The following is a 22,404-nucleotide window of genomic DNA, read 5'->3' on the forward strand; positions in this document are numbered from 1 at the left end:
AGATTTGCTGGACGGGAATAGTTAAATAAATAGTATCTCTCTCCCTGACTGTATATCATTCTAGCGAACAATATTTGCCGAACTACATGTTTTAACATGTTGGAATGTGGTCTTGTTCAAACTCATTTATATTCAGCTATTGTTATTATTGTCATTTTTTATAAAAAGTGATAGACAGAAAATAAGACATGTATTCAACGACTTAAACACAAATTGAAATAAAGAAACGCTTGGAAGATCACGTTTGTCAAAATACGAAAGTATTCCGAGCAAATTATTAATTATCCTTAAAGTGAAAGGGCTTCACTATGTAGCCGGCGGTCATGTAGCCCCAGGTCGCCCTCTAGCGGGATTTATGCAGTGAATTAAATATTACAAATGAATTGACTCGTGACACCATCCCGATTCGTGGCTTTTTTACTATTCCCATTCATAGTTGACGAAACAATATACATTTGTTTGGCTTAATAAAATACATGTAATGCAATGTGTATTGTCTTTCTAATCTTGCCATTTGTGGAAATCCACAAATGTCACTTGTCAATTTGCTTCTTCTTGAATTTCACGATCTTCATGCATGTCCCCCATAAAGCCACAAACGCAGACCACATAATTGTTACTAGAACCAGGACTTCACAATCAGCTTCAAATGTCCCCAAATACCCGAGATGTCCCCACATACCACCAAATACCCCAAATGTTGCAAAATACCCCAGATGTCCCCAAATGACTCCAGTTGTCCCCAAATACCCGAGATGAATCTAAACACACCAGAACGTCCCCAAATACCCCAGAATGTCCCCCAAAAACCAAAGATGTCCCAAAATACCCCAGAATGTCCCCAAATACCCCAGAATGTCCCCAAATAACCAAAGTTGTCCCCAAATACCCCAGAATGTCCCAAAATACCCCAGAATGTCCCCAAATAACCAAAGATGTCCCAAAATACCCTGGGGGAGCCCAAACCTCTACGGATGTCCCCAAATACCCCAGATAAAACTCACTCACAAGTCCAGCACAGTGGTGTGTTCAGATCAAGATACACAGCTCCTCCTTTTGTTGTCCACCAGGTTCCACCATCACCTGCTGGACGAGCGTTCTTGTGGGGAGGAAGGGTTGATGCGGTCACTTCCTGTGATGCTGGTTGTCTGGGGGAGAGGACGGGGGGCAGGAGTGGGACTTGATGCTGTTGTGTTTGGCCTCTGCCTCGTCGAAGTCCAGCAGCCCTCCGTTGACCTGCACAGTCATACAGCCATGGTAGTAGGCTGAGACCGGGGTGGTCCAGAGAGGCACTTCGTCTAGATGGAGGGAGGGGGGGAGAGGGTTGAGAAAAGTAATGTGTATGATTGCTAGATACAAAGCGAAAATGCAATAAAGAATGTGTGTACGATTGTAAGAAACAAAGGGAATATGTTAAAAAGAATGAGTGAATTATTCTAAGATATAAAGGGAATATGTTATAAAGAATGAGTGAACTATTCTAAGATACAAAGGGAATATGTTATAAAGAATGAGTGAACTATTCTAAGATACAAAGGGAATATGTTATAAAGAATGAGTGAACTATTCTAAGATACAAAGGGAATATGTTATAAAGAATGAGTGAACTATTCTAAGATAGTTCACTCAAAGAATGAGGGCACTTTTGTAAATAAAAAAGATTAATAATAAAAAAGTTAAAGATTCTAAGATATTAATTAAATATGAAATAAAGGAGTGTAAGATTCTAAAATATAAAGTGAATATGAAGTGAAGTAGTGAATATGAAGGGAAAATTGTAAGATATAAGGCGAGAATGAAATATAGAATTTGTATACTATTGTATGACAAAGGGAATATGAAATAAAGAATGTGTATACGATTTTATTATAAAAAGTGAATGTGAAATAAAGAGTGTATAACACTGTATGACCTAAAGTGAATATAAAATAAAAAAAACGTGTAGGATTGTAAGATATGAAGCATGACTGACCGGGCAGCCCCCCGACATAGGTCTCCAGGGGCATCGTCATGGCATCAGCCAGCCTCTGCAGGGCGGGGCCTAGTGTGGTGGGCGGGGCGTAGGAGGTGAGGGAGGTGGAGTCACCGGAGAGCAGGAGGTGGGTGGTGTTGAAGCTCAGCACCACCGTAACCTTATCTGGGAAACACAGCATCAGGGAGTCCAGCCTCGCTACGGACACGCCCTCCAGGAACACCTGCAGGTTCTGGAGGCACAGGGTCAAAGGTCAGCGGTCACCAGTTGTCTAAGATTCAGTGTGGAGGACGAAGGGGACGAGGATGGAGACGACACATTTAATACGTACTGCATCGTCTTTTCCCTGCGTTACCACGGCGACGGAAAGGGGGACGGAGTGGTTAGAGACCAGGGCGAAGAGGACGCCGGTACTGCTAGAGGGAAGGATGGTCAGACGCACCTCCACCTGGCCACCTACACACACACACACACATTATAGATACCCTGATACACACAATATATATTACACATACAGTGTACCTAGATACACATATACATCATATATACCAAGATAAACAGCATATATATTATATATATCCAGATCCACATTATCTATACCCCAATACACACCATATATATAATATATATACCTAGATGCACCTACACACACATTATATATACCAAGATACGCACCATATATAATATATATACCAATGCACAATAACACACATTATATATACTTGGTACACCGTATAGATTATATGTGCTTAGATGTCGACTTCAGCACATTGAAAAGTCACAACTCGTCACTGATATAGTTATACACACACTATTCACAGTATTTATACCACACACACACACACACACACACACTGACTGTAGGGGATGCTGAAGCGTGCATGGCCAGCTCCGGTGAAGTAGGACCCCGTTTGCACGGAGATGAGGCAGTGTTTGCTCTTCCTCCCCTGGATGAATTCCTTGATCCCCAATGATCCCTGGTTCAGCAGGTTCCAGCCACGCAGACAGCCATCGAGACGAGGGTTCATCTGATACACATGCAACATATATATAAATATATATGTATATATATATATATAACATATATTGTAGACTTAAGATCTTCGCAGGATATGATGGGAAGTTCAAGAATGGATCTGAACTTCCCATCACTAAAGTATACTGGAATAAAATTAAATAAAATGCTAAATCATGTGCGGCGAGACTTGAGATCGAACAATGACGTATTCTCGATGAGCTTCCGGGAGTGTGTGCTAGCGGGTTGCTACATAAAACATAATGTGTGCGCTGGGCTCAAGGAGGCTGCTTACAGGTTTGATTATGTTGGTGCGGTTCGGCAGACCAGCGATGTAGACCTTGGTCTCCATCATCCCGCCGACTGAGGAGAAGAGGCTTTCAGGACTGTTGATGTTCATCACGGCCTCGCGGCCGATCTTCACACTGATGCTGCTGTCCAGCTCATCCACCGAGATCTGAACCAGGAACACACGGTCGAAGCTCAGAAGCACTTCAACACGACAACTCACGACTAACAATGAATAACTGAAAAATGGTTATTTATCATGACCAACTCGCAGAGACACACCTGAGATACAACAGAGTATAGCGTTGTAGTATTCAGGTGTGTTGTATTACTGTACAGTGTGGTAGTAGTTCTTAAGTGTGGCAGTAGTATAGTAGTATAGTGACACCGACTGTTTATGGACCAGTTTATATAGACCAGACCATGTCGGTGTTCAGTCTGTTGTCTACGTGATTGTCCTACCGAGGTCTGACGTGCTATGTGCGTGTTATGTGCTGTATGTAAATGTAACGTGTGATGTGCCTTGTTCCTGTTACACGTTATATCAGCTTTATACTGAGTCAGGCCCGTTTTAAATTGTAAATTTGTTACCTTTAATACTTTCCTGTGTAATAAAAAAATAAATAATAATAATAGTAGTAGTAGAAGTGACATAGTAAACTCACGACATGCCAGTCTCCAGTGTTGACTGCCCTCCCTCCACTGGTAACCTTGTAGCTGTTCTGGTTTTTGAACTGGACCTCAATGTGTCCGTCGCGGAGCCCCAGCAGGAACCAAGAGCCCTGCTGGGTCTCGGCGTACAGCACCACGCCCTCAGGGTCAAAGGTCCGTAGGTCAAACTCTGCTGAGAACCTGGGCTCAACACAGAGGTCATATATATATTTATATAGGACTGTATATGACTTGGTGTATTCAAGTAGATGAGTGTATATATATATATATATATATATATATATATATGACTGTATATTACTTGGTGTAACCAGGTAGATGAGTGTATATATATACAGCACATATATATATATATATATATATATATATATATATATATATATATATATGACTCTATATTACTTGGTGTATTCAGGTAGATGTGTATATATATACAGCACATATATATATATATATATGACTCTATATAACTTGGTGTATTCAGGTAGATGAGTGTATGTATATATATATACACATATATATATATAACTGTAACTGTATAAATTACTTGGTGTGTTCAGCAAGGCGGTAGCGCAGGTAGACCAGGGGTAGGCCATTGAACTGCTCCCCCAGGTAGAGCATCTCAGGGTGGGTTTGGGCTTGGAGCGGGAGGCAGACCGGGATGTTTTCACAGCTCCGCCCGTCTTCTCCCATGCGCAGCCTTTTCCTCCCCTCACAGTGACATGTGAAGCTCCCCGGCGTGTTCACGCACACGTCGTCACACACGGCCAGAAGACACTCGTCCACATCTGGGATCACACACACACACACACACACACACATGCATGCACACAAACACGCAGTTCTAATATGAAACACTTTTACATTGTACCACAACAACCCGCATAATAATAATAAAACATTTTACACAATGATACATTATAAACTTAAAAAACATTAACATAAAAACATTACTGTAAAAGAAAATAACATGACTACATCATAACATTATACCATTATACAATTAAAACATCATGATAAACCAGAAATACATGAGATATTCTAACAGGCATATATATAAATGTTATTTTTTTAACTAGATGTAACGAGGATGTTTAGAAGCAACTGTTGTGTTTAAACTAGATATCACAGTGGTATTTTAACGATATATATAACAGAGATGTTTTATCTAGATATACTGTACATTTTATGTTTTAAAGAGATATAATTTTGACGTTTTAAATAGATGTTACTGTGGTTTCTCACGCCCCCTGTGGCCGGGGTGGACACTGCAGGCTCACCAGAGCAGGTTCTGGAGGCAAAGTTGTATTTGAACCCCGTAGGACAATGACACTCGAACATCCCTGGCGTGTTCACACATCTGGCCGGCTCGGCACAGCTGCTGGGGTACATGCGGCACTCATCGATATCTGGAAACAACAGGATTAACAAAACATGTGGGGACATCAAACACAAGTTAAACATCTGGAACATCAGACTTTATGTGGCTTGATGACCCTAAGCAAGTCAGGATAAAATGGAAGTCATAGAAGAAACACTTCAGGCCTTTAAGGATATCCCAATAAAACAAGCCAATAGGATAGGTTATCTTATATAACACCAGGTTATAGTAGAACATAAAGACAATCCCAGAAGCAGGGTTAGGGTATGTAACACCAGGTTATAGTAGAACATAAAACAAGTACATAAGAAGGGTTAGGTTATGTAACACCAGGTTATAATACAACATAAAACAACCCTATAAAGACGGTTAGGTTATGTAACAACAGGTTATAATAAAATATCCATAGGTACTCCTCCTTTGCTCCCAGTCAGACATGGTCTCACCAAGGCACTTGAGCTTGGTGAGAGGGTAGTACCCAATTTCACACGCACAATCGAACCCTCCGGGAAAGTTGATACACTTCTGGTTGCAGCCTGCAGGGAACTCTGGGTCGGAGCACTCATCAATATCTATTGATCAAAACAGACAGATCTCAAGATAATATTAATATAACCACCAGAGCCACTGAAGAATCAATAAAAAATGTATCTAAAGAATCAACCCTTTTATAATCTCCATCCACTCCAGAGTTTACCTCAAGTTACAGCATGTTCAGGTTTATGGTTGGCACAAAATATGAAAGTAATTTGTGGACTTGCCCTATACTCCATACATTCTCCTAACATACTCAATACATACTCCATATGGACTCCTTGCATACTGCAGACCTCTATCTTATCCTAATCCAGTTGTACATTTCCCACCATCTTTGCGCGTTCATTCCCTTTCCTTGTTTCCAATACCATATGAAATGCGGCTGGAAATATATATACTTTTATTTATTTATTAGGGGTCCGAGCAGCGAAGCTGCTTGGTCCCCTATTATTTCTGTAGCGTTTTTTTTTCCCCTCAAATTCTGTAAAAGTCATACTGCAGCCTATACCGTAAGTCTAAAACTTACAGTACAAATTTTCAGGTATGGTTACCAATAACCCCCACTACCCATAAACCAAAATTTGTGGTACTGCACCCAAAGGTGGCGCTATTGTAAAAAATCATGAATTAGGCTTATTTCTTCTCACCAGATTGATCTGGACTCAAAATTATTTCAGAATATTAATTTCTAGAATCAGATGCATTTATAAAACCCGGTTTACTTTTCCCACAATATCATATTAAAGCCAAACATGATAAAAAGATTCACAGGCTACAAAAATAATCAAAAATTCACCAAAATTGCCACATAAAATCTTTAGACCAAGCCTCACAAAAATTATCGAACAGAATTTGTTTGATTTAGTTCCATTTGAGAAATATTGACCAATAAAGTTGGAGCAGTTAGCGCATTTTTCTTATATGACCATTTTGTTATTGTATAAAAAAACATACGACTATTATTAGGTGGATACCAATTCCCCCCACTACCCATTGCCCCAAATTGTGGTACTGCACCCAAAGGTGGCGCTATTTACATTTTTTATGAACTAACCTCATTTCTCCTTACTAGATTAACCTGAACTCGAAATTATTTCATCATATTAATCTCTAAAATCAGATGCATCTTTTTCACCTGGTCTTCTGCTCTAAAAATGTTTACTTTTCGAACAATTTCATAGAAAAGCCAAACGTCCACAGTCTCAACCCATTTTGCCTATATGACCAACTACCATACCATTAGGTGGATACCATGAACAGTGCAAATTTTCAGATCTGTACTCTTTTAAGAAAGCCCTTAATTCTCTTGTGAAATGTTTGCTTGGAGTTTTCTTGATGTTGTGTGCTTATCAATCAAAATTTTCAACATGTGAATGAGGCTTCATGCAGATCAGGAATGTTAGTGGCTCAACGAGATAATGCCGGTACTGGTGATCCTTAGGTTGAGAGTTTGAATCCTGATTAGAGCATTATGAGCAAGCTGAACATGACATTCTGTCATTGTCACTCATTTAAGAAACACGACATTGAACAGCACCTGAAATTCATCAGGCAATTAACATTCCGGCTCATTAGTTTTCCAAGAATCGGCCTGCCAAGACACAGTATGGCATTAAGGGGAACTTCTTGGTTAACCATTTTTCCTTCATAATTAACTCTGTCATATTTATATTTCTTCCGTTAGTGTTCTTGACTACAAATGTTTAGTTTCCCCAGAATTTCAAAGATTTTTCAGGTATATGCTTTGAAGAAAGCCCTTAATTCACTTGAGAAATGTGTGCTTTGAGTTTTCTGGATGTTGTGTGCTTATCAATATACATTTTGACCATGTGAATGAGGCTGCAGTTCAGGTTTATAAGTGGAACATCTTTCCTTAAATATGACAATTATATGTTATATTTATATACCGTATTTCCCGCACTATAACGCGCACCGGATTATAAGGCGCACCTTCAATGAATGACCTATTTTAGAACTTTTTTCATAAATAGGGCGCACCGGATTATAAGGCGCATAGCATAGAAGATACTGCAGTCAAACGTTTGACTGGGGATGCGTTATGCATCCACTAGATGAAGCTGTGCTAATTGTATAGCTCGTCACGCGCAACGCAACTGTGAGGACGAGTTGCTGCATTTAGCAGATATGAAACTGGAACCTTTATGACAAAAAAGTAAAACACAATTACGCAGTTCCAAACCTTAGATTTTTTAAATATCTTGCAAACGTGAATGATACAAAGTAGAGCATCGCACCCTCGAATCTTGTAGTGTGGCCAGTCTTCCGCTCGATTTCCTGGCTCTGTGATCGTATAGTGTGACCTTCCGTGAGTAAGCGCAGTAAAATGCTGTGTGCACTGACTACGATAGCCGTAATGCTGCAAGCGGTGTGGCTTTATCGTAGTCGTAGTGAAACATTTTATTATTATTATTAAATTGTTTTTATTGGTTTTTCATACTGAAACATTTTGACAGATTGCCGTTTACAACCAGTATGGATCAACCAATTAACCAATTGATCCATATATAAGGCGCTCCGGATTATAAGAAAGTCGTTTTTTGAGAAAATTACCGGCTTTTAAGTGCGCCTTATAGTGCGGAAAATACGGTATCTCCCATTAGTGTGTTCTTGACTTTTAATTTTGCTCGGACCCCGTTAATCACATATATTTATATATTGTAACCGCTTGATGCACATGTTTTTGACACATATGCACAACATAAATAAATTATGAAGCATAAAGAGGGAGGTGCAGTACATGCTGTCGAGTTGATCTCATGCAGAGAGATGCTCTGAGGGACATGTCTACCGGGCTTGAGTACTCTCAAGCCCGGTAGACATGTTCACACAAAGTCTTCAAGCAGACCAGCCGAGGCATTCTTCTGCAGAGGGCCGCTATTGCAAATTGTGGGTCATTGTTGTTGGCGTGAACCCAAGGAGGAGGCCATGCTGTGTCTGGTATGGCTGGACTATGAACAGGGCTTAAGGTGATGAGTACTAAAGGCTCAGTTATGGTTCCAAGTCGAGGCAACGCAAGGGGACCCTTCTTGCGTCCACCGCAAGGGCCTGACGTGCGCCTCCCAAAAATTGTAACCTTGCATCGAGGCGACGTTAGCGGACTATGATTGGTCCGCTAACATAAACCTGACACAGAACCAAGACAGGTTCACGACTGGGTTGAAGCGACTGCGTGGTCATTGCATTGCGTCGCCATGGAACAATAACTGAGCCTTTACAGATGATCAATCACTACTGATCAATACTCACCATCCTCACAGTGATGACCCCTCCACCCCTCCCGACACACACAGGTGTAGGAGGCATGGCCATCCACGCACCGCTCAGACCCCGCCTTTTGGCAGGGGTACGGGGAACACTGGTTACTGAGCTCTACACACAGAGACACACACACACAGCACACATAGAGGGAGAGTGAGAGAGAGAGACACACACACAAACACACACACAAACATGTATAAGAGAGAAAGAGAGACACAAACAAATTGAGAGAGTGAGCCACACAAAAAAACACCCACACAAACACAAACACACACATAGAGTGAGAAACACTTCCACACATACACACATAGAGTGACGCACAGGAGAAAGTAAGAGAGACACACACAACACATAGAGAGAGAGAGAGAGAGAGAGAGAGAGAGAGAGAGACACACATACAAACAGAGAGAGAGAGAGAGAGAGAGAGAAAAACACAAACACACCCACACACAGAGTGAGAGACACCCACACATACACACAGAGTGACGCACACACCCAAACACACACACAAGCACCCACAAACAGAAAGAGAGTGAGACACATCCAGACGCACATATACACACACATACAGGAGAGAGTAAGAGACGCAAACACACACACACGTGGTAAACATACAAATTATATTTATGTACATATGTGTGTATGTTCACATATAATATGTATGTATGTACACGTAAATATACTTTGTGTGTATATGTATAAAATATGTACGCACAGTATATATATTATAATCAAATTATTACATATTTATACTTATATATATAAATATATATAAATTTATGTTTGCATACGTATGTATATAGCTTTGCATAGTAATCATATAATGTATATAAATAGTTGTGATTATATATGTATATAATATTTATGCAGCGTATAAATTATACTATAACGATTATATATGTGTGTTTATATGTATACTTTTTACCAAAATTATTAGTAGTGATATTACATGTGATGTAATATCACTACTAATATGTACGCTTGTATGAGTACTAGTATTAGAGCTCAAACTAGTATTGGTGTTATATTACCTATTATGCAGGTGATACAGATCTGATGTTACTAGGATTATTTCTAGAATTAGACCATCAGTACTAGTAGAATTACTAGTATAAGTATTGCCTGTGAGGCAGGTGCGTAGTCAAGGGGTACTATTATAAGTATTAGCACTAATATTAGAACTACTAGTTGTATTACCTGTGACGCAGGTGCGTAGGTCAGGGTGTAAAGATGCAGAGTTTGAGTTTTGGGTGATGCCGACGCGATGAGATCCCAGACACACTGCAATATAAATATTATTGATTATTATTACATCATTCATTATGAATTAAATGATATGTATATGTGTCAAATACATATAATTTAATACATCTTTTAAACAACATCTTAACAACATCTAATAATATTACTATATATAATAGCGCTTGGATCACACCTAAATCATTTTTAACAATACTAGTTGATGCATATAATAGCTCTTGATCATTGCAATGTGAAGTCACGATGTACAAGCCCTATAGATGTTTTATAACAATGGAAAGTGTTTTGGGATGTATTACTCCTTTAAACTTTGCAGCACCTTTAACAGTAGTTAGAATTATACCTGTGATCTTGTAGCAGCTGAGTTAGGACGTTCATTTCATTAAATTTGTTGAAATATTACGAATATGTCCCTCCGTCTGTAAACCTGAATTATAATATAGAATGCATCTAGAATTCTTACTGATCTGGATTACTTACCAATGTATTTAGGGTAGAAGTATTCCTAAACAAAAAACAAGGATAAAAGAAAGCATTAAAAATCTATGTGGTAAGATGGTTCTTTCTGTCTGATAAGTTTAATAAATAGTTGAATAGCAACATAATAATAGTTTGATAGAAAGATAATAGTTGAATGAGAGTTTGATAGTAAGATAATAAGTAGTTTGATAGTAACATAAATAATAGTTTGATAGTTTTATGATAATTTGATTGTAAGATGATAGTTTAATAAAACATAGGTAGACATGTTGATAGTAACATAATAAGTAGTTTGATAGTTATATAGCTGGGCTACTCTCTACTTCTTTTCTTTCTTAGGAACTCAGCTCTTTAGTAGGATTTTTTTCTGCCAAAAGGTACTTTCATTTGGCTCCACCATCGCTCCCCTTACCCTTCCCTTTGTGTTTCCTCCACGATAAATATACTTTTACTTTTCTGTTGTGTCTCTTCCACGATGTTAGCCCAGTTAAAGGAGCCCAACATCACTGGGATATGTTATATCGCATAACATGTACGTTATGCGAGTAATCCAATACGATATTATTAATAAAATGCTAAATAGTTTCAGAGTAACACACATTATGACCAAAAGGTAGCGTTGATTGATCAGTTCCCCACCGTCTCCGGCTCGTTTTCGAACACCTCCCGCGCCTCCTCCCTGTTGCACAGCTCCTCCACACACTCCCGCTCCAGGTTCCCCTTCATCCTCTCCTCGAACATGGAGTTCGCCCTCCTCCTCCTCGCGAGGACGACAGAGGCGGACCTCCTGCTGAGAACTACAGACACGCGCACACACACATGCGCACGTACACACGCGGACGCACACAAACGCGCGCACGTACACATGCATACATACATACACACACACACACACACACACACACACACACACACACACACACACACACACACAGACGCACACACAGACACACAATTGATAAAGTTATCTAAGAAGTAAAACTATGCAGAAGAGTTCATGTCATTACTGGCTGCTCCAGATAAACTCGTCACACTGGACTATCGACGACGGGGCAGCAGCCTCGAGGAACTGGGTTAACCTCCCCGGGGGATTTGGTTTTGCGTTGCGAAACCGTTATTCTCCAAAAACTACGTCATTGTCGCCGGGAGCAGCTTCGGTGAGGATAGAAGGCACCAAGTTTGGTATTTAGCAAAGAACGGCACAGAACAGGACCCACAAACCTTTTGGGTCAATACCCGGCCACGTATATGGGGGAACCAGATCGATCCCTGATCAGCTGATCACTTCAGTACTTACATTGATGAGCGTCACCGAGCGCCAGCAGCAGCGCGAGGAAGCAGGTCAGGCTCGTCCTCCACATGTCTCTTCTTCTACTTCTTCTTCGTCTTCGTCTTCTCTCCTTCTTCTCGTCTACTTCTCTCCTACTCTCAGTGGATAACTTTCCTCTTGATGATTTTAAGTCGGTGTGAGTGTGTGGGTTGTGTTGAGTGTGTTTGCCAGAGCTGGTCCTCGGCCAGAGTGCATGAGAAATAACCGTGCACGGCTGCTCGTAAACACGCGGCTTGGAGCGGACTCACGCACGGAGCGCGTGCGCGCCTGGCGCAGCGGGACTTTGAGTCTATTGATTTGAAAGCACAGTGGGGCGTTCATGCAGAAAATACGTTTACACATGACCATGGAGGAATTCAACACAAGCACACACACACACACACACGCACACCGAATCCTCGAATAAGTAAATAGAGTATTCTGAGAGAGAGAGAGAGAGAGAGAGAGAGAGAGAGAGATAGACAGATAGTAAAAAAAAACACCATGTGACAAACATTGTTATCAACTTCATTGTCATGATATTTCACTACACAGTTTATGTACATATTTCTTATTTTAATACTTTCAAAATATAGAATACAAAAAACGCTCCCTTTAGTAGTTGAATCAGGATCTTCATCTTCTCATCTAGTGAGATCATCCTAGAATATCGGGGATAGTCTAGTATCATCTCATTAGATCGTTAGCAGACACACAGCTCACAACACATACTCTTTCAGCTACTATGGCAATGTTTTAGGAGGTATTAAAAATATGAAATGTTCATTATGGTCGCATTTGAAACGTAAGTATACCAGGGTTGGCAGTAAAGGTAGTAATACGCTCACATTTAGCCTCTCTAGTAAATACTGACGACCCTCTTGGTATCAGCTAGTTAAACTACGCTTTCTAGTGTAGAATAACGACCCTGCAGGTATCATCTGGTGCAACTAGCCATCTAGTAGAGATCAACGAACTTGCAGGTATCAGCTGATGAAACTACCCTCTCTTGTGGAGAATAATGACCCTGCATGTATCAGCTGGTGAAACTACGATCTCGAGTGGAGATCAACAACCCTGAGGGTATCAGCTAGTGAAAGTACGCAGGGTAGTGGAGATCAACGACTCTGCAGGTATCAGCTGGTGAAACTACGCTCTCTAGTGGACATCAACGCCCATGCAGGTATCAGCTGTTGAAACGACCCTCTAACGGAGAGAATCAGTTTGTCGCTAGCAGACATCAGCTTCGAAGGAGTTATTTGGCAGATGTTCCTGCAAACAGGAAAGGTTACTTTGTTAAAAATATTACTAAGGAGGGAGAGGAGGACAAGAGGCTTCATTGTGATTTGGGATTAATAAAGCACTATCTTATCTCCTCCCTGAATTACACTAATTTATTGAAACCCCACAGAAACCAAGAAACACTTGGGTCAGATGTAGGAACATTGGCATTTAAAGGTTACGTTTAAATGCGGCGTCAAATTGGTTGAAAAGGTCCCAGATCATTGTAGAGAATGAGAAGCAGGAGAGCTGGACTGTTTGGCACTGCTGGGAATTACTTTCACTCACTGTCACAAGTCTACTGAAGGAACGACAGTAGGTTAGGGTTAGGGAATTGAACTGTCTGATAGGGTTAGGATATCATCTTGACAGTTTAAGGGTATTGTCTTGTCTGATAGGTTTAGAGTACCATCTGAGAGGATATTGGTACTGTACTGTTTGAAAGGGTCAGGGTATGTACTTCTTCACAGGATTAGGGTTTCATTGATCTGACAGGGATATGGTACCGTCTGATAGGTTCAGAGTACTGTACTGTCTGAGGTTTGCGAAAACAGAGCAGGTTCAAACTAACGCGAGGCCTTCTGCAGAAACTGACAATGCCTGTGGGTGCTTCTGATTTAAGATTGAACTCAGAATCCAACCAGTAATTAGCATATTAGCACAGTGATCCTAAGGGTCAGGGAAGTTCAAGGGGAACCGCTGGAATGCTAACAGCCAGTGTGAGAAATACAGGGGGATTTGGGGGGTGCTGAGTCCCCCCGAATTTATTTTGGGGTGTTCTGGAAAAATCTTTGAAGACGGACAGAAGAAGAATGTCAAAACAGTATACAGTCTGCTCACGTTGTCCTTCTGCCTGACTCTTCTTTACTGTCTGAGGTGCCCCCTAGAGGCGGTACAAGGTAACAAAGATCTCTGTGGCTGATAAACTTTCTCAGTATGGAGGTAATACTTCTAAGGGTTCAGTCGTTCAATGCAAACATAGGAAAAAAGGAAACAAAATATTATTATTCGATTTTTGAATAGAATTTTGGATTCGAAAAATTTAAAAATAATATAACTAGGGACATGCCTGTAGATGGCTATGAGGTCGTCTGGTGATGCACAACCCCCCAGACCTCCCTATTTTTCACACTTCTAACAGCCTAGCATAGCCTAGCATTGGTCCCAAAAACTGTCATGGCAGCCTCTCCTCTCATTCCTGAGAAGGTTGAAACCTGGGAAATAAAGTCCTTCCGTCGTGAGTTTGGTCTGTGAGACTTCCAATACAAAGAAATAAACATTAATATCAGTACAAAATATTCAAAAACAACAACAAATAAAACTACATTTTTTTTCCGAAAGGTGTGAGCGAGGCGTGTCGTCCTGTGGTTTAGGACAGCTAGTAAAGTGCGTAGTAAAGAGGTTCTCCCTTCCGACCACTTGTATCATGGGGTCTAAAAAAAGGTTCCCTTTCCCAATGGGAAAAAGTGATAAAAGTCAAAAAGTTTGTAGCCTCAAGAGCTGCTATTGTGAAGCTTTTCCTCGTCTTCTTTTTTGTGAAAAATAACATTTTAAAACACTGGAGTAAGTAAGTTGTTAAAATGAATGCTGTCTTTCTTCACTGAAAGAAATCCTGCTGGTCTCGGTCGCCGTGGTAACCTTCCACAGGGGTGGAGCTTATGTGGAGTGGGCAGGGCTTAGATGGAGTAGGTGGTGCTCTCTGACTGCTGGGTGATGTAGCATTGGAAGCTTTTGTCTCCGATCGGATGTTCCCTGAAACAGAAAGGCATTGAAAATAGCCGTTATGAAACCAGCGTTAGGTGATGAGTAGCCTTGTTAACTGTGTTCACGCATTTTCAATAAAAAGTTATAAAACTTGTTCAATGGGTTAAGGTACTGATTCAATAAAATAATGTAAAACTTGTTCTGTTTTTACGTACTGTGCCAATAAAGCGTTTATAAAATTATAACTGTGTTTATGTAAAGTTTCAATAAAACTGTATGAAACTTGTGCATTGTGTTTATGTTCCTAAATCTTTATAAACCACGTTGGGGGATAAATAGCCTTGTTCATTGTGTTTACGCTATTTCAATAAAACATCATAAAACCTATTTCACAAAAAACGTTATGAAACATAAGTTTTATTGAAACATACTGTTTCAATAAAACTTTCTAAAACTTGGTCACTGTGTTTCGTAATGGTTCAATAAAAATCTATAAAACTTGTTCACTGTGTATACATAATGTTAAAAAAAAAACACGTTATTAAACTTGGTCACTGTGTTTCGTAATGGTTCAATACAACCTTATTAAACCTTTTCAGTGTTATTTTAATTAAACATTATAAAAGGGGTTCAGTGTGTTTACGTACTGGCTGCCGATCTTGGTCTTCTTGAACTTGTCCCGGCGGTACTGCGTGTGTCTCTGCTCCAGCGTCTGCACGGCCGACACCACCAGCTTTAGGGTCTTGTACGTCTCCTGGGGCTCGTCGATCAGGAAGCTGGAGTACTCGTCCTGCTCTGGCCCGTCGTACACGGACCTACTGCCACATGCCTCTGTTGATAGAGTCATATACACTTTATTACCACAGTTCATATAGTATTGAAACACACTATATTCTAGGGCTGCTCGATTATTGAAAGAGATCTTACTCACGATTATTTTGGTCAATATTGAAATCGTGATTCTTCAAACGATTTTTTTTTTTTTTGAAAACATAATGCAATTATTCAGCATTTCTCTCCAAAAAAGAAAAAGTAAGACCTCTGCAATTTCTCCTTAAAAAATGCACAAGATGTTGAAAAGAAATTGTTCAAACAGAGAATAATGTACAAATATGTATCCAGCTGCCAAAAAATAAATAGAATGAAATCAAAATCTGTTTCAACTCTTATATAGTTTGGAGAATATTTATATTAGTTTGGAGAACGTTTGACCCAATAATCAAAACCCGCGATCAAAATATATTATTTGAACAGCACTGCTATATTCCAACAGCTATTTTTAGTTGTTGATTTTTTTTTAACAAACACACACACAAAAACACACACATATACACACAGACAGACACGTACCTTGCATCTTGACCAGCTTGCTCATGTAGCAGCTGAACAGAGAGTAGATTCGCTCCGTCTCGCGGTCTCCATCCACATCCAGCTGGATGTTGTCAGGTAGACCCCTGGACACACACACACACACACACACACACACACAAACACAAACATAAACACACATACACACACACATTAGGGGGTGGAAGTGATTAGTGCGAAGGGGGTGGTACTGGTGTGTGTGAACGTGGCACTGATGTGTGTGAAGGGGGGGTCGTGATGTGTGTGAAGGGGGCGGTACTGATGTGTGTGAAGGGGGGGGTCGTGATGTGTGTGAAGGGGGCGGTACTGATGTGTGCGAACGGCTGGTAGCTATGAATCAATGAACGAATCAATGAATGAGGGGGTGGCCAGTGATGTCTGTGACAGGGTGGTCCCGACGTGTGTGAAGGTGGTACTGACCCCGTGCAGGGCGCACATCCCGGGGCCGCGTCAGCGGACAGGCGGCAGCAGAGCCAGTGCCCGTTGAGGTAGGCCGAGGGGTGGTAGGTGGACAGCCGCTTGCGGTTGCAGTGGCTGACCTTGGTGAGGACGTCCATCCAGTCTCGGGCCTCGACACAGTTGTTGGCCTGGATGTAGAGCGCGCGCTCGGGCTGCACCACCTGGAACATCTGAGGTCAGGGGCAGCGATGTTATAGCTACGGTCGGCAACGTATTTAGGACGTTTTCGTGCTTTATATATAGAGTGAGATGGACGGGAAGGTGTGGGAGATGGAGGGGGGGGTGCGGTCCGCGCTCTACATGGTGACCCACTGCTGTGCCCCTAGGGAGTATTATTTGTCGTGCTTCGCACAGGGATCGTTTGCTCTCACGTTTTTCATCTTGAAAGACTCTTCCTCTAGTCTCTCTACTGCTAGGATGTTCTCCATGGGGATGCTGCACAGAGCGCCCTCTCCTGGACATACGAGAAATGACACGGGACAATTATACATCAAACTTTAAATGTACATCATTTTTAAGTCCATGTTTAAGCCTACGTATACATGTCTACAAACTACGATGGTATGAAATTTAACGATTTCTTTGTATCTGTCACCTTTGGATTTGTGGTAGGTGAGCTCATGGTTGGTCAGACGGAACCAGCGCTTCTTGAAGTTCTTTATCCCGAAGCGGTTCCTCCCCTGCGCCCGCTTGATCATCACCCTGCAGAAACAATCACCAAGGCAACGCTATCAATGCCACGACGACACTACATCCACCACGGTTACACAATGATCAGATTCAGAATGATTCATTATTCAGTCTGTTTTAGTGTCTTGTGGTGACTGGATGCCTGGACTCTCCTAATGGTTAACCGGCCAGCACCCCATCACCAATTTAAAATGTTTTGCCTGTATGTATGTATGTATGTATGTATGTATGTATATATGTATGTCAATTATGGCACCCATTGAACTTCTGATCACCCCTGGAGGGAGGGATCCCCCACTCTGCGTTCCTCCTCCAGATTTATTCCTTGCTAATTAAGGGTGTTTTCTCTTGCCATCTGGGGGGCTAGGGTCAGGGGGGTGTCATAAATATATGGCCTGTTAAACCTTTTTGTACCTTTGATTAAGGGCTATATAAATACAATTGAAATAATTGAATTGAATCAGCCAGAGCACACTGCTATCGCCACATCTGAATCATAATGGCAATATATGATATTGACAATTTCTATGATATCTAAGTTATCATGATATATGATGATTATGATACATCGGTACAAGATAAATCATACTGATGACGACACATAAGTAATAATGATATATGATTACTATGATATGAAGGTTGAGCTCCAGTAATCGCCCTCCCCCTTGAAGGGGGTATTGCTGAGGTATCGAGTATGAAATCGTTTGGATGAGTGTTTCTGGAGGCGAATAGGGAACGACGAATACCGTAGTCAAACAGCCATGTTTTGAACGGGGCACGTTTTGAACTGCACTGCATTCGTAGCTTTAAACAGAGCTACGTACCCCTCCTTCAGCAGGATGGGAGACTCAATACTCTTCTGGTCCCAATGGCCAGACGACGAGATCAGCTCCAGGAACTAGGGAGGAACACATCAGGTACTGCTATAGAACTGTGGCACTCTGCACTACCACAGGCTGTTAAATACTCATAGTAATAACTAGAGAGAGATGGAAACCTAGAGACTCTCTAGTAGAACTATAGCAGGAGACGGTGGTGTGGGTGCTTTGACGATGGTGTTGTTGCAATGGTCGATGGTGTTGTTGCCATGGTCGATAGTGCAGTTGTATTGGTGAATGTGTGGTTGCAATGGTGACTGTGTTGTTTCTATGCTATTATCTGGTTATCCTTTTGAATCTTCTGGTGTTATGTGATCAGCAGCAGCTGCACTCACATTCTTCACAGCGTCTCCATACTTCTGCTCGTTGAAGAACTCATAAAACGACGCCATGTAGGACTCCTTAAAACTAGCCTTTAATAGAAAGAGAAACATACACAGACAAAAAGATAGAGAGGAAGACAGATAGGTAGGTAGAGTCACAGAAAGACAGGTCGGGGAAAGAGAGAGAGAGAGAGAGAGAGAGAGAGACAGAGAGAGAGACAGAGAGAGAGAGAGACAGAGAGAGAGAGAGAGAGAGAGACAGAGAGAGAGAGAGAGAGAGAGACAGAGAGAGAGAGAGAGAGAGAGAGGGTGAATGGTTGTTATCTAGTATGTGATCATGGTATTCTCGTAATGAATAGTATAGAAAAGTAAAAATAGCGTAAAGAGGGTTTTAGAGGAGCTCACAGATTTGGACTTGGACAGACTACCAAGCGTCTGGATGGTCTTGGAGATCAGGGTCAGAGTCCTGGAGGTCGGAGGGTCCTGGGAGAGATGACGTCGTTCAAGTGATGGCAAGGATCGCATTAAGCGTCAGAACATTTTGTTTCATCGACTTTCCTTCTATGCTCTCAAGCGGATTTAACGGGTGGAGTCTATTTTGATTTTAAGAGCCTTTTGTTCTTTGAAGTTTGTCACTTTAACCAGCACTGCCTGTGTGTGTGTGTGTGTGTGTGTGTGTGCTTCCGTGCGTGTCTATGTGTGTGTGTGTGCGTGTGTGTGTGTTACTCACAGGGTGATGAGGGCGGAGCTGGAAGAGGTTTGGAGAGAGGATCGCTGGAGCGAAGAACCGGAGGAAGATGAAGCTGCTGACCGCCGTGTAGCGCACCTCCTCATCTACACACACACACACACACACACACACAAGAACAAGCACAGACACATACACACACACAAGCACACACACAGACAGAGACACACACACACACAAACACAGACAGAGACACACACACACACACAAGCACACACACAGACAGAGACACACACACACACACACACACACAGACACACACACACACACACACACGCACACACACACACACACACACCAAATAAGTGATAGCTAAAGTGATGGATCAGTACCTACTCATCTAGAAACAAGGTGAACAACAATAGCTCTTGGTTGTCCATTTTGTTTATTGGAATTGTTCTGGGGATCTAGGTAGCATTCTGGTAAATACACGGTACTGCTGGGTTACATTAAGTTCAGTAGTACCGTGGTAAATACACGGTACCAATGATTTACCATTGGAAATGACATTCATTCTGCGGTTAGATCACCTTGGAAACGGGATGCTGCGGACTCCCTTAGAGAGAAGAAGATGTCACACATCACAGTTGGACAGCGAACACCGGAGGCTGTGATGACGGAGAAGATACGGTCCACGTACGCACGCAGGTTCTCCTATAGAAATATACACATACATAAATATATGTATTTAAGCAATAGCTCACGACAGGCTATATGGTTATTAAATCAAAGCAAAGGGACAACGAAGTCGAACAAATTGTGAACGAAGTGAGCTATTGATTTTATCAAACGGTCACCATGTATGGCAATAACAAAGTTATAGACCTTACCTGCATAATGATGCAGGTTCTGTAGGTCGGAGATATGCACACACACACACACACACACACACACACACACACACACACACACACTCACCCGGTTCGTGTCGAGGTTCTCTGACTCCTTGAGTCGGACCGGGTCGATTTCACACGGCTTGTGATCCGTACAGATCTGTAGAACACACAAAAATGATGGGTTGAAAGCGGTAGGATGGTGAGAGCCAACAACATACTGGTATATGGTGAATTAGAACCAACATCATACTGGTCTATGATGGGCTAGAACTGCCACCATACTGGTTTATGATGGTAAGAACCAACACCATAATGGTATATGCTGGGTTAGAACCAACACCATACTGGTCTATGGCGGGTTAGAACCTACACCATACTGGTCTATGGCAGGTTAGAACCTAGACCATATGGGTATATGATGGGTAAGAAACAACACCTTACTGGTCTATGATGGGTAGGATCCAACACCCGACAATCAATCTTGAGTTAGAACCAACCACCCCAATTGTGTAGGATCTACAGTAGCTACTATCATTGCTTTACACGGGGAATGGGTTAGCCTAGCGATTGTAACACTTGCACTTGGTTCTATGAACATCTTTACTGTACCGACAACAATATATTGTTTCACTTCTTATGACAAATGTACTTATTGTAACAAATGCACTTATTGTAAGTCGCTTTGGATAAAAGTGTCTGCTAAATGCCCTAAATGTAAATGTAAATGTAAAACCACCCTACCTCGTCTATGATGGGCTTCAGTGTGACCTGAAGGTAGTGCATGCCCGCCAGCTTCATGGTCTCATCGATGCATTTGGATGTCAGAGAGTTCCCCCTGAAGATGGTGTTGGGGTCCCTGCCACCACAGGTAGCACAAGACACAAGCAACACATTATCGGGTGACTTCCAGGGAACTGTGTGTTCTTGAGCTCTAGTCGACCCCAGGTGAACCCTGGGTAACCGCGGTGTCTCTGGGTACTCACTGCGTGCGGTTGACCTCGGCCTGTGCGATGGCACTGAGGAACGGGAGGACCTTCCCGCTGTGGAGGAAGAGACGCACTAAAGGGACGGCAGCTTCCTGTTTCTCCCGACACACTTCCCCTAGGATGTGAGCTGCCGAAACAGACACAGGCTGCCCACACACGGACACACACGGACACACACACACACACACACACACACACACACACACACACACACACACACACATTGAGTCTCTGAATGGGCTGGCTCCTTATCTATATCTCTGACCTACGATGCCCCCATTCTATTGCAGATCTCTCTTAAGCCCCTTTCACACATGCAGTCCATTCCATAAACGTTCCGGAACAATTCCTGCATGATGATTGCTATTGCGGGAAATCTGCACCGGCAATTTGCCAGCTCAGAACCGGATCATAATTTGCGCTTCAGCTGTATTGTGGATGAAAGCAGTAACATTGCCAGGAGAGGCGCATAGAGGGTTATGCCCTTCTGACGTAACAATCTTTCAAGTGGAGCTAGCCAACCAATCACAAGACTCCACTGATGAATATATATTTGAACCGCAAACTGTTTATCTTATCTTTATCTTAACACGCAAAGGCTTCTCGGATGATTCGATAGCAATATCGACACAGTTTCTTTTTTTTGCAAGCAAGCAGAAAGACAAGCTTCAAGAAAACTGGAACTGGACAGATTATCCTCCTCAGCGAGGTTTGTTTATGGCAGCTGGAATCTCTACCCTAGCATTGAACAGCCGTATTTCACCTGTATGCTAGCAGAGGAGCAGTAGCTCACCTGTATGCTAGCAGAGGAGCAGTAGCTCACCTGTATGCTAGCAGAGAGCAGCAGGAGGTCCCTGAGGGGGTTGTACCGATCGGAGGAGAACACGTGGTCCTCGGTGTAGACGATGTTCAGACGGAGAGACCCCAACTCCTCCACC

At 41.9% G+C, this 22,404-nt stretch overlaps 2 protein-coding genes across 2 annotated transcripts in view; both read right to left on the reverse strand.

Moving 5' to 3' along the window:
- Positions 1–1,035: 1,035 nt before the first annotated feature.
- On the reverse strand, positions 1,036–12,245 carry pros1 (protein S; the record flags this gene model as incomplete). Its single annotated transcript, XM_079736578.1, has 14 exons — positions 1,036–1,298; positions 1,973–2,204; positions 2,304–2,428; positions 2,832–3,000; positions 3,283–3,444; positions 3,941–4,127; positions 4,495–4,735; positions 5,228–5,356; positions 5,775–5,900; positions 9,133–9,255; positions 10,342–10,425; positions 10,885–10,909; positions 11,524–11,681; positions 12,182–12,245. The coding sequence occupies 14 exons, from the start codon at positions 12,243–12,245 to the stop codon at positions 1,126–1,128; spliced, it is 1,998 nt and encodes a 665-aa protein (XP_079592704.1). The 3' UTR covers positions 1,036–1,125.
- A 565-nt stretch (positions 12,246–12,810) lies between these two features.
- Positions 12,811–22,404, reverse strand: part of rasa3 (RAS p21 protein activator 3) — a 22,979-nt gene continuing 13,385 nt past the window's right edge. The window contains exons 10-24 of the mRNA XM_079736327.1: positions 22,290–22,404; positions 21,464–21,612; positions 21,222–21,336; positions 20,563–20,637; positions 20,175–20,298; positions 19,627–19,730; positions 19,302–19,379; positions 18,909–18,986; positions 18,520–18,593; positions 17,601–17,707; positions 17,377–17,459; positions 16,967–17,175; positions 16,529–16,632; positions 15,826–16,009; positions 12,811–15,226 (exon numbers count right to left, since the gene is read on the reverse strand). The exon at positions 22,290–22,404 is cut by the window's right edge and continues 42 nt beyond it. Of these exons, the coding sequence (XP_079592453.1) occupies positions 15,151–15,226; positions 15,826–16,009; positions 16,529–16,632; positions 16,967–17,175; positions 17,377–17,459; positions 17,601–17,707; positions 18,520–18,593; positions 18,909–18,986; positions 19,302–19,379; positions 19,627–19,730; positions 20,175–20,298; positions 20,563–20,637; positions 21,222–21,336; positions 21,464–21,612; positions 22,290–22,404 (1,675 nt within the window). The 3' untranslated portion in view covers positions 12,811–15,150. The remainder of the gene's footprint in view (positions 15,227–15,825; positions 16,010–16,528; positions 16,633–16,966; positions 17,176–17,376; positions 17,460–17,600; positions 17,708–18,519; positions 18,594–18,908; positions 18,987–19,301; positions 19,380–19,626; positions 19,731–20,174; positions 20,299–20,562; positions 20,638–21,221; positions 21,337–21,463; positions 21,613–22,289) is intronic.

Source organism: Pollachius pollachius, assembly GCF_949987615.1.
Source record: "Pollachius pollachius genome assembly, chromosome: 5".
NCBI lineage: Eukaryota > Metazoa > Chordata > Actinopteri > Gadiformes > Gadidae > Pollachius > Pollachius pollachius.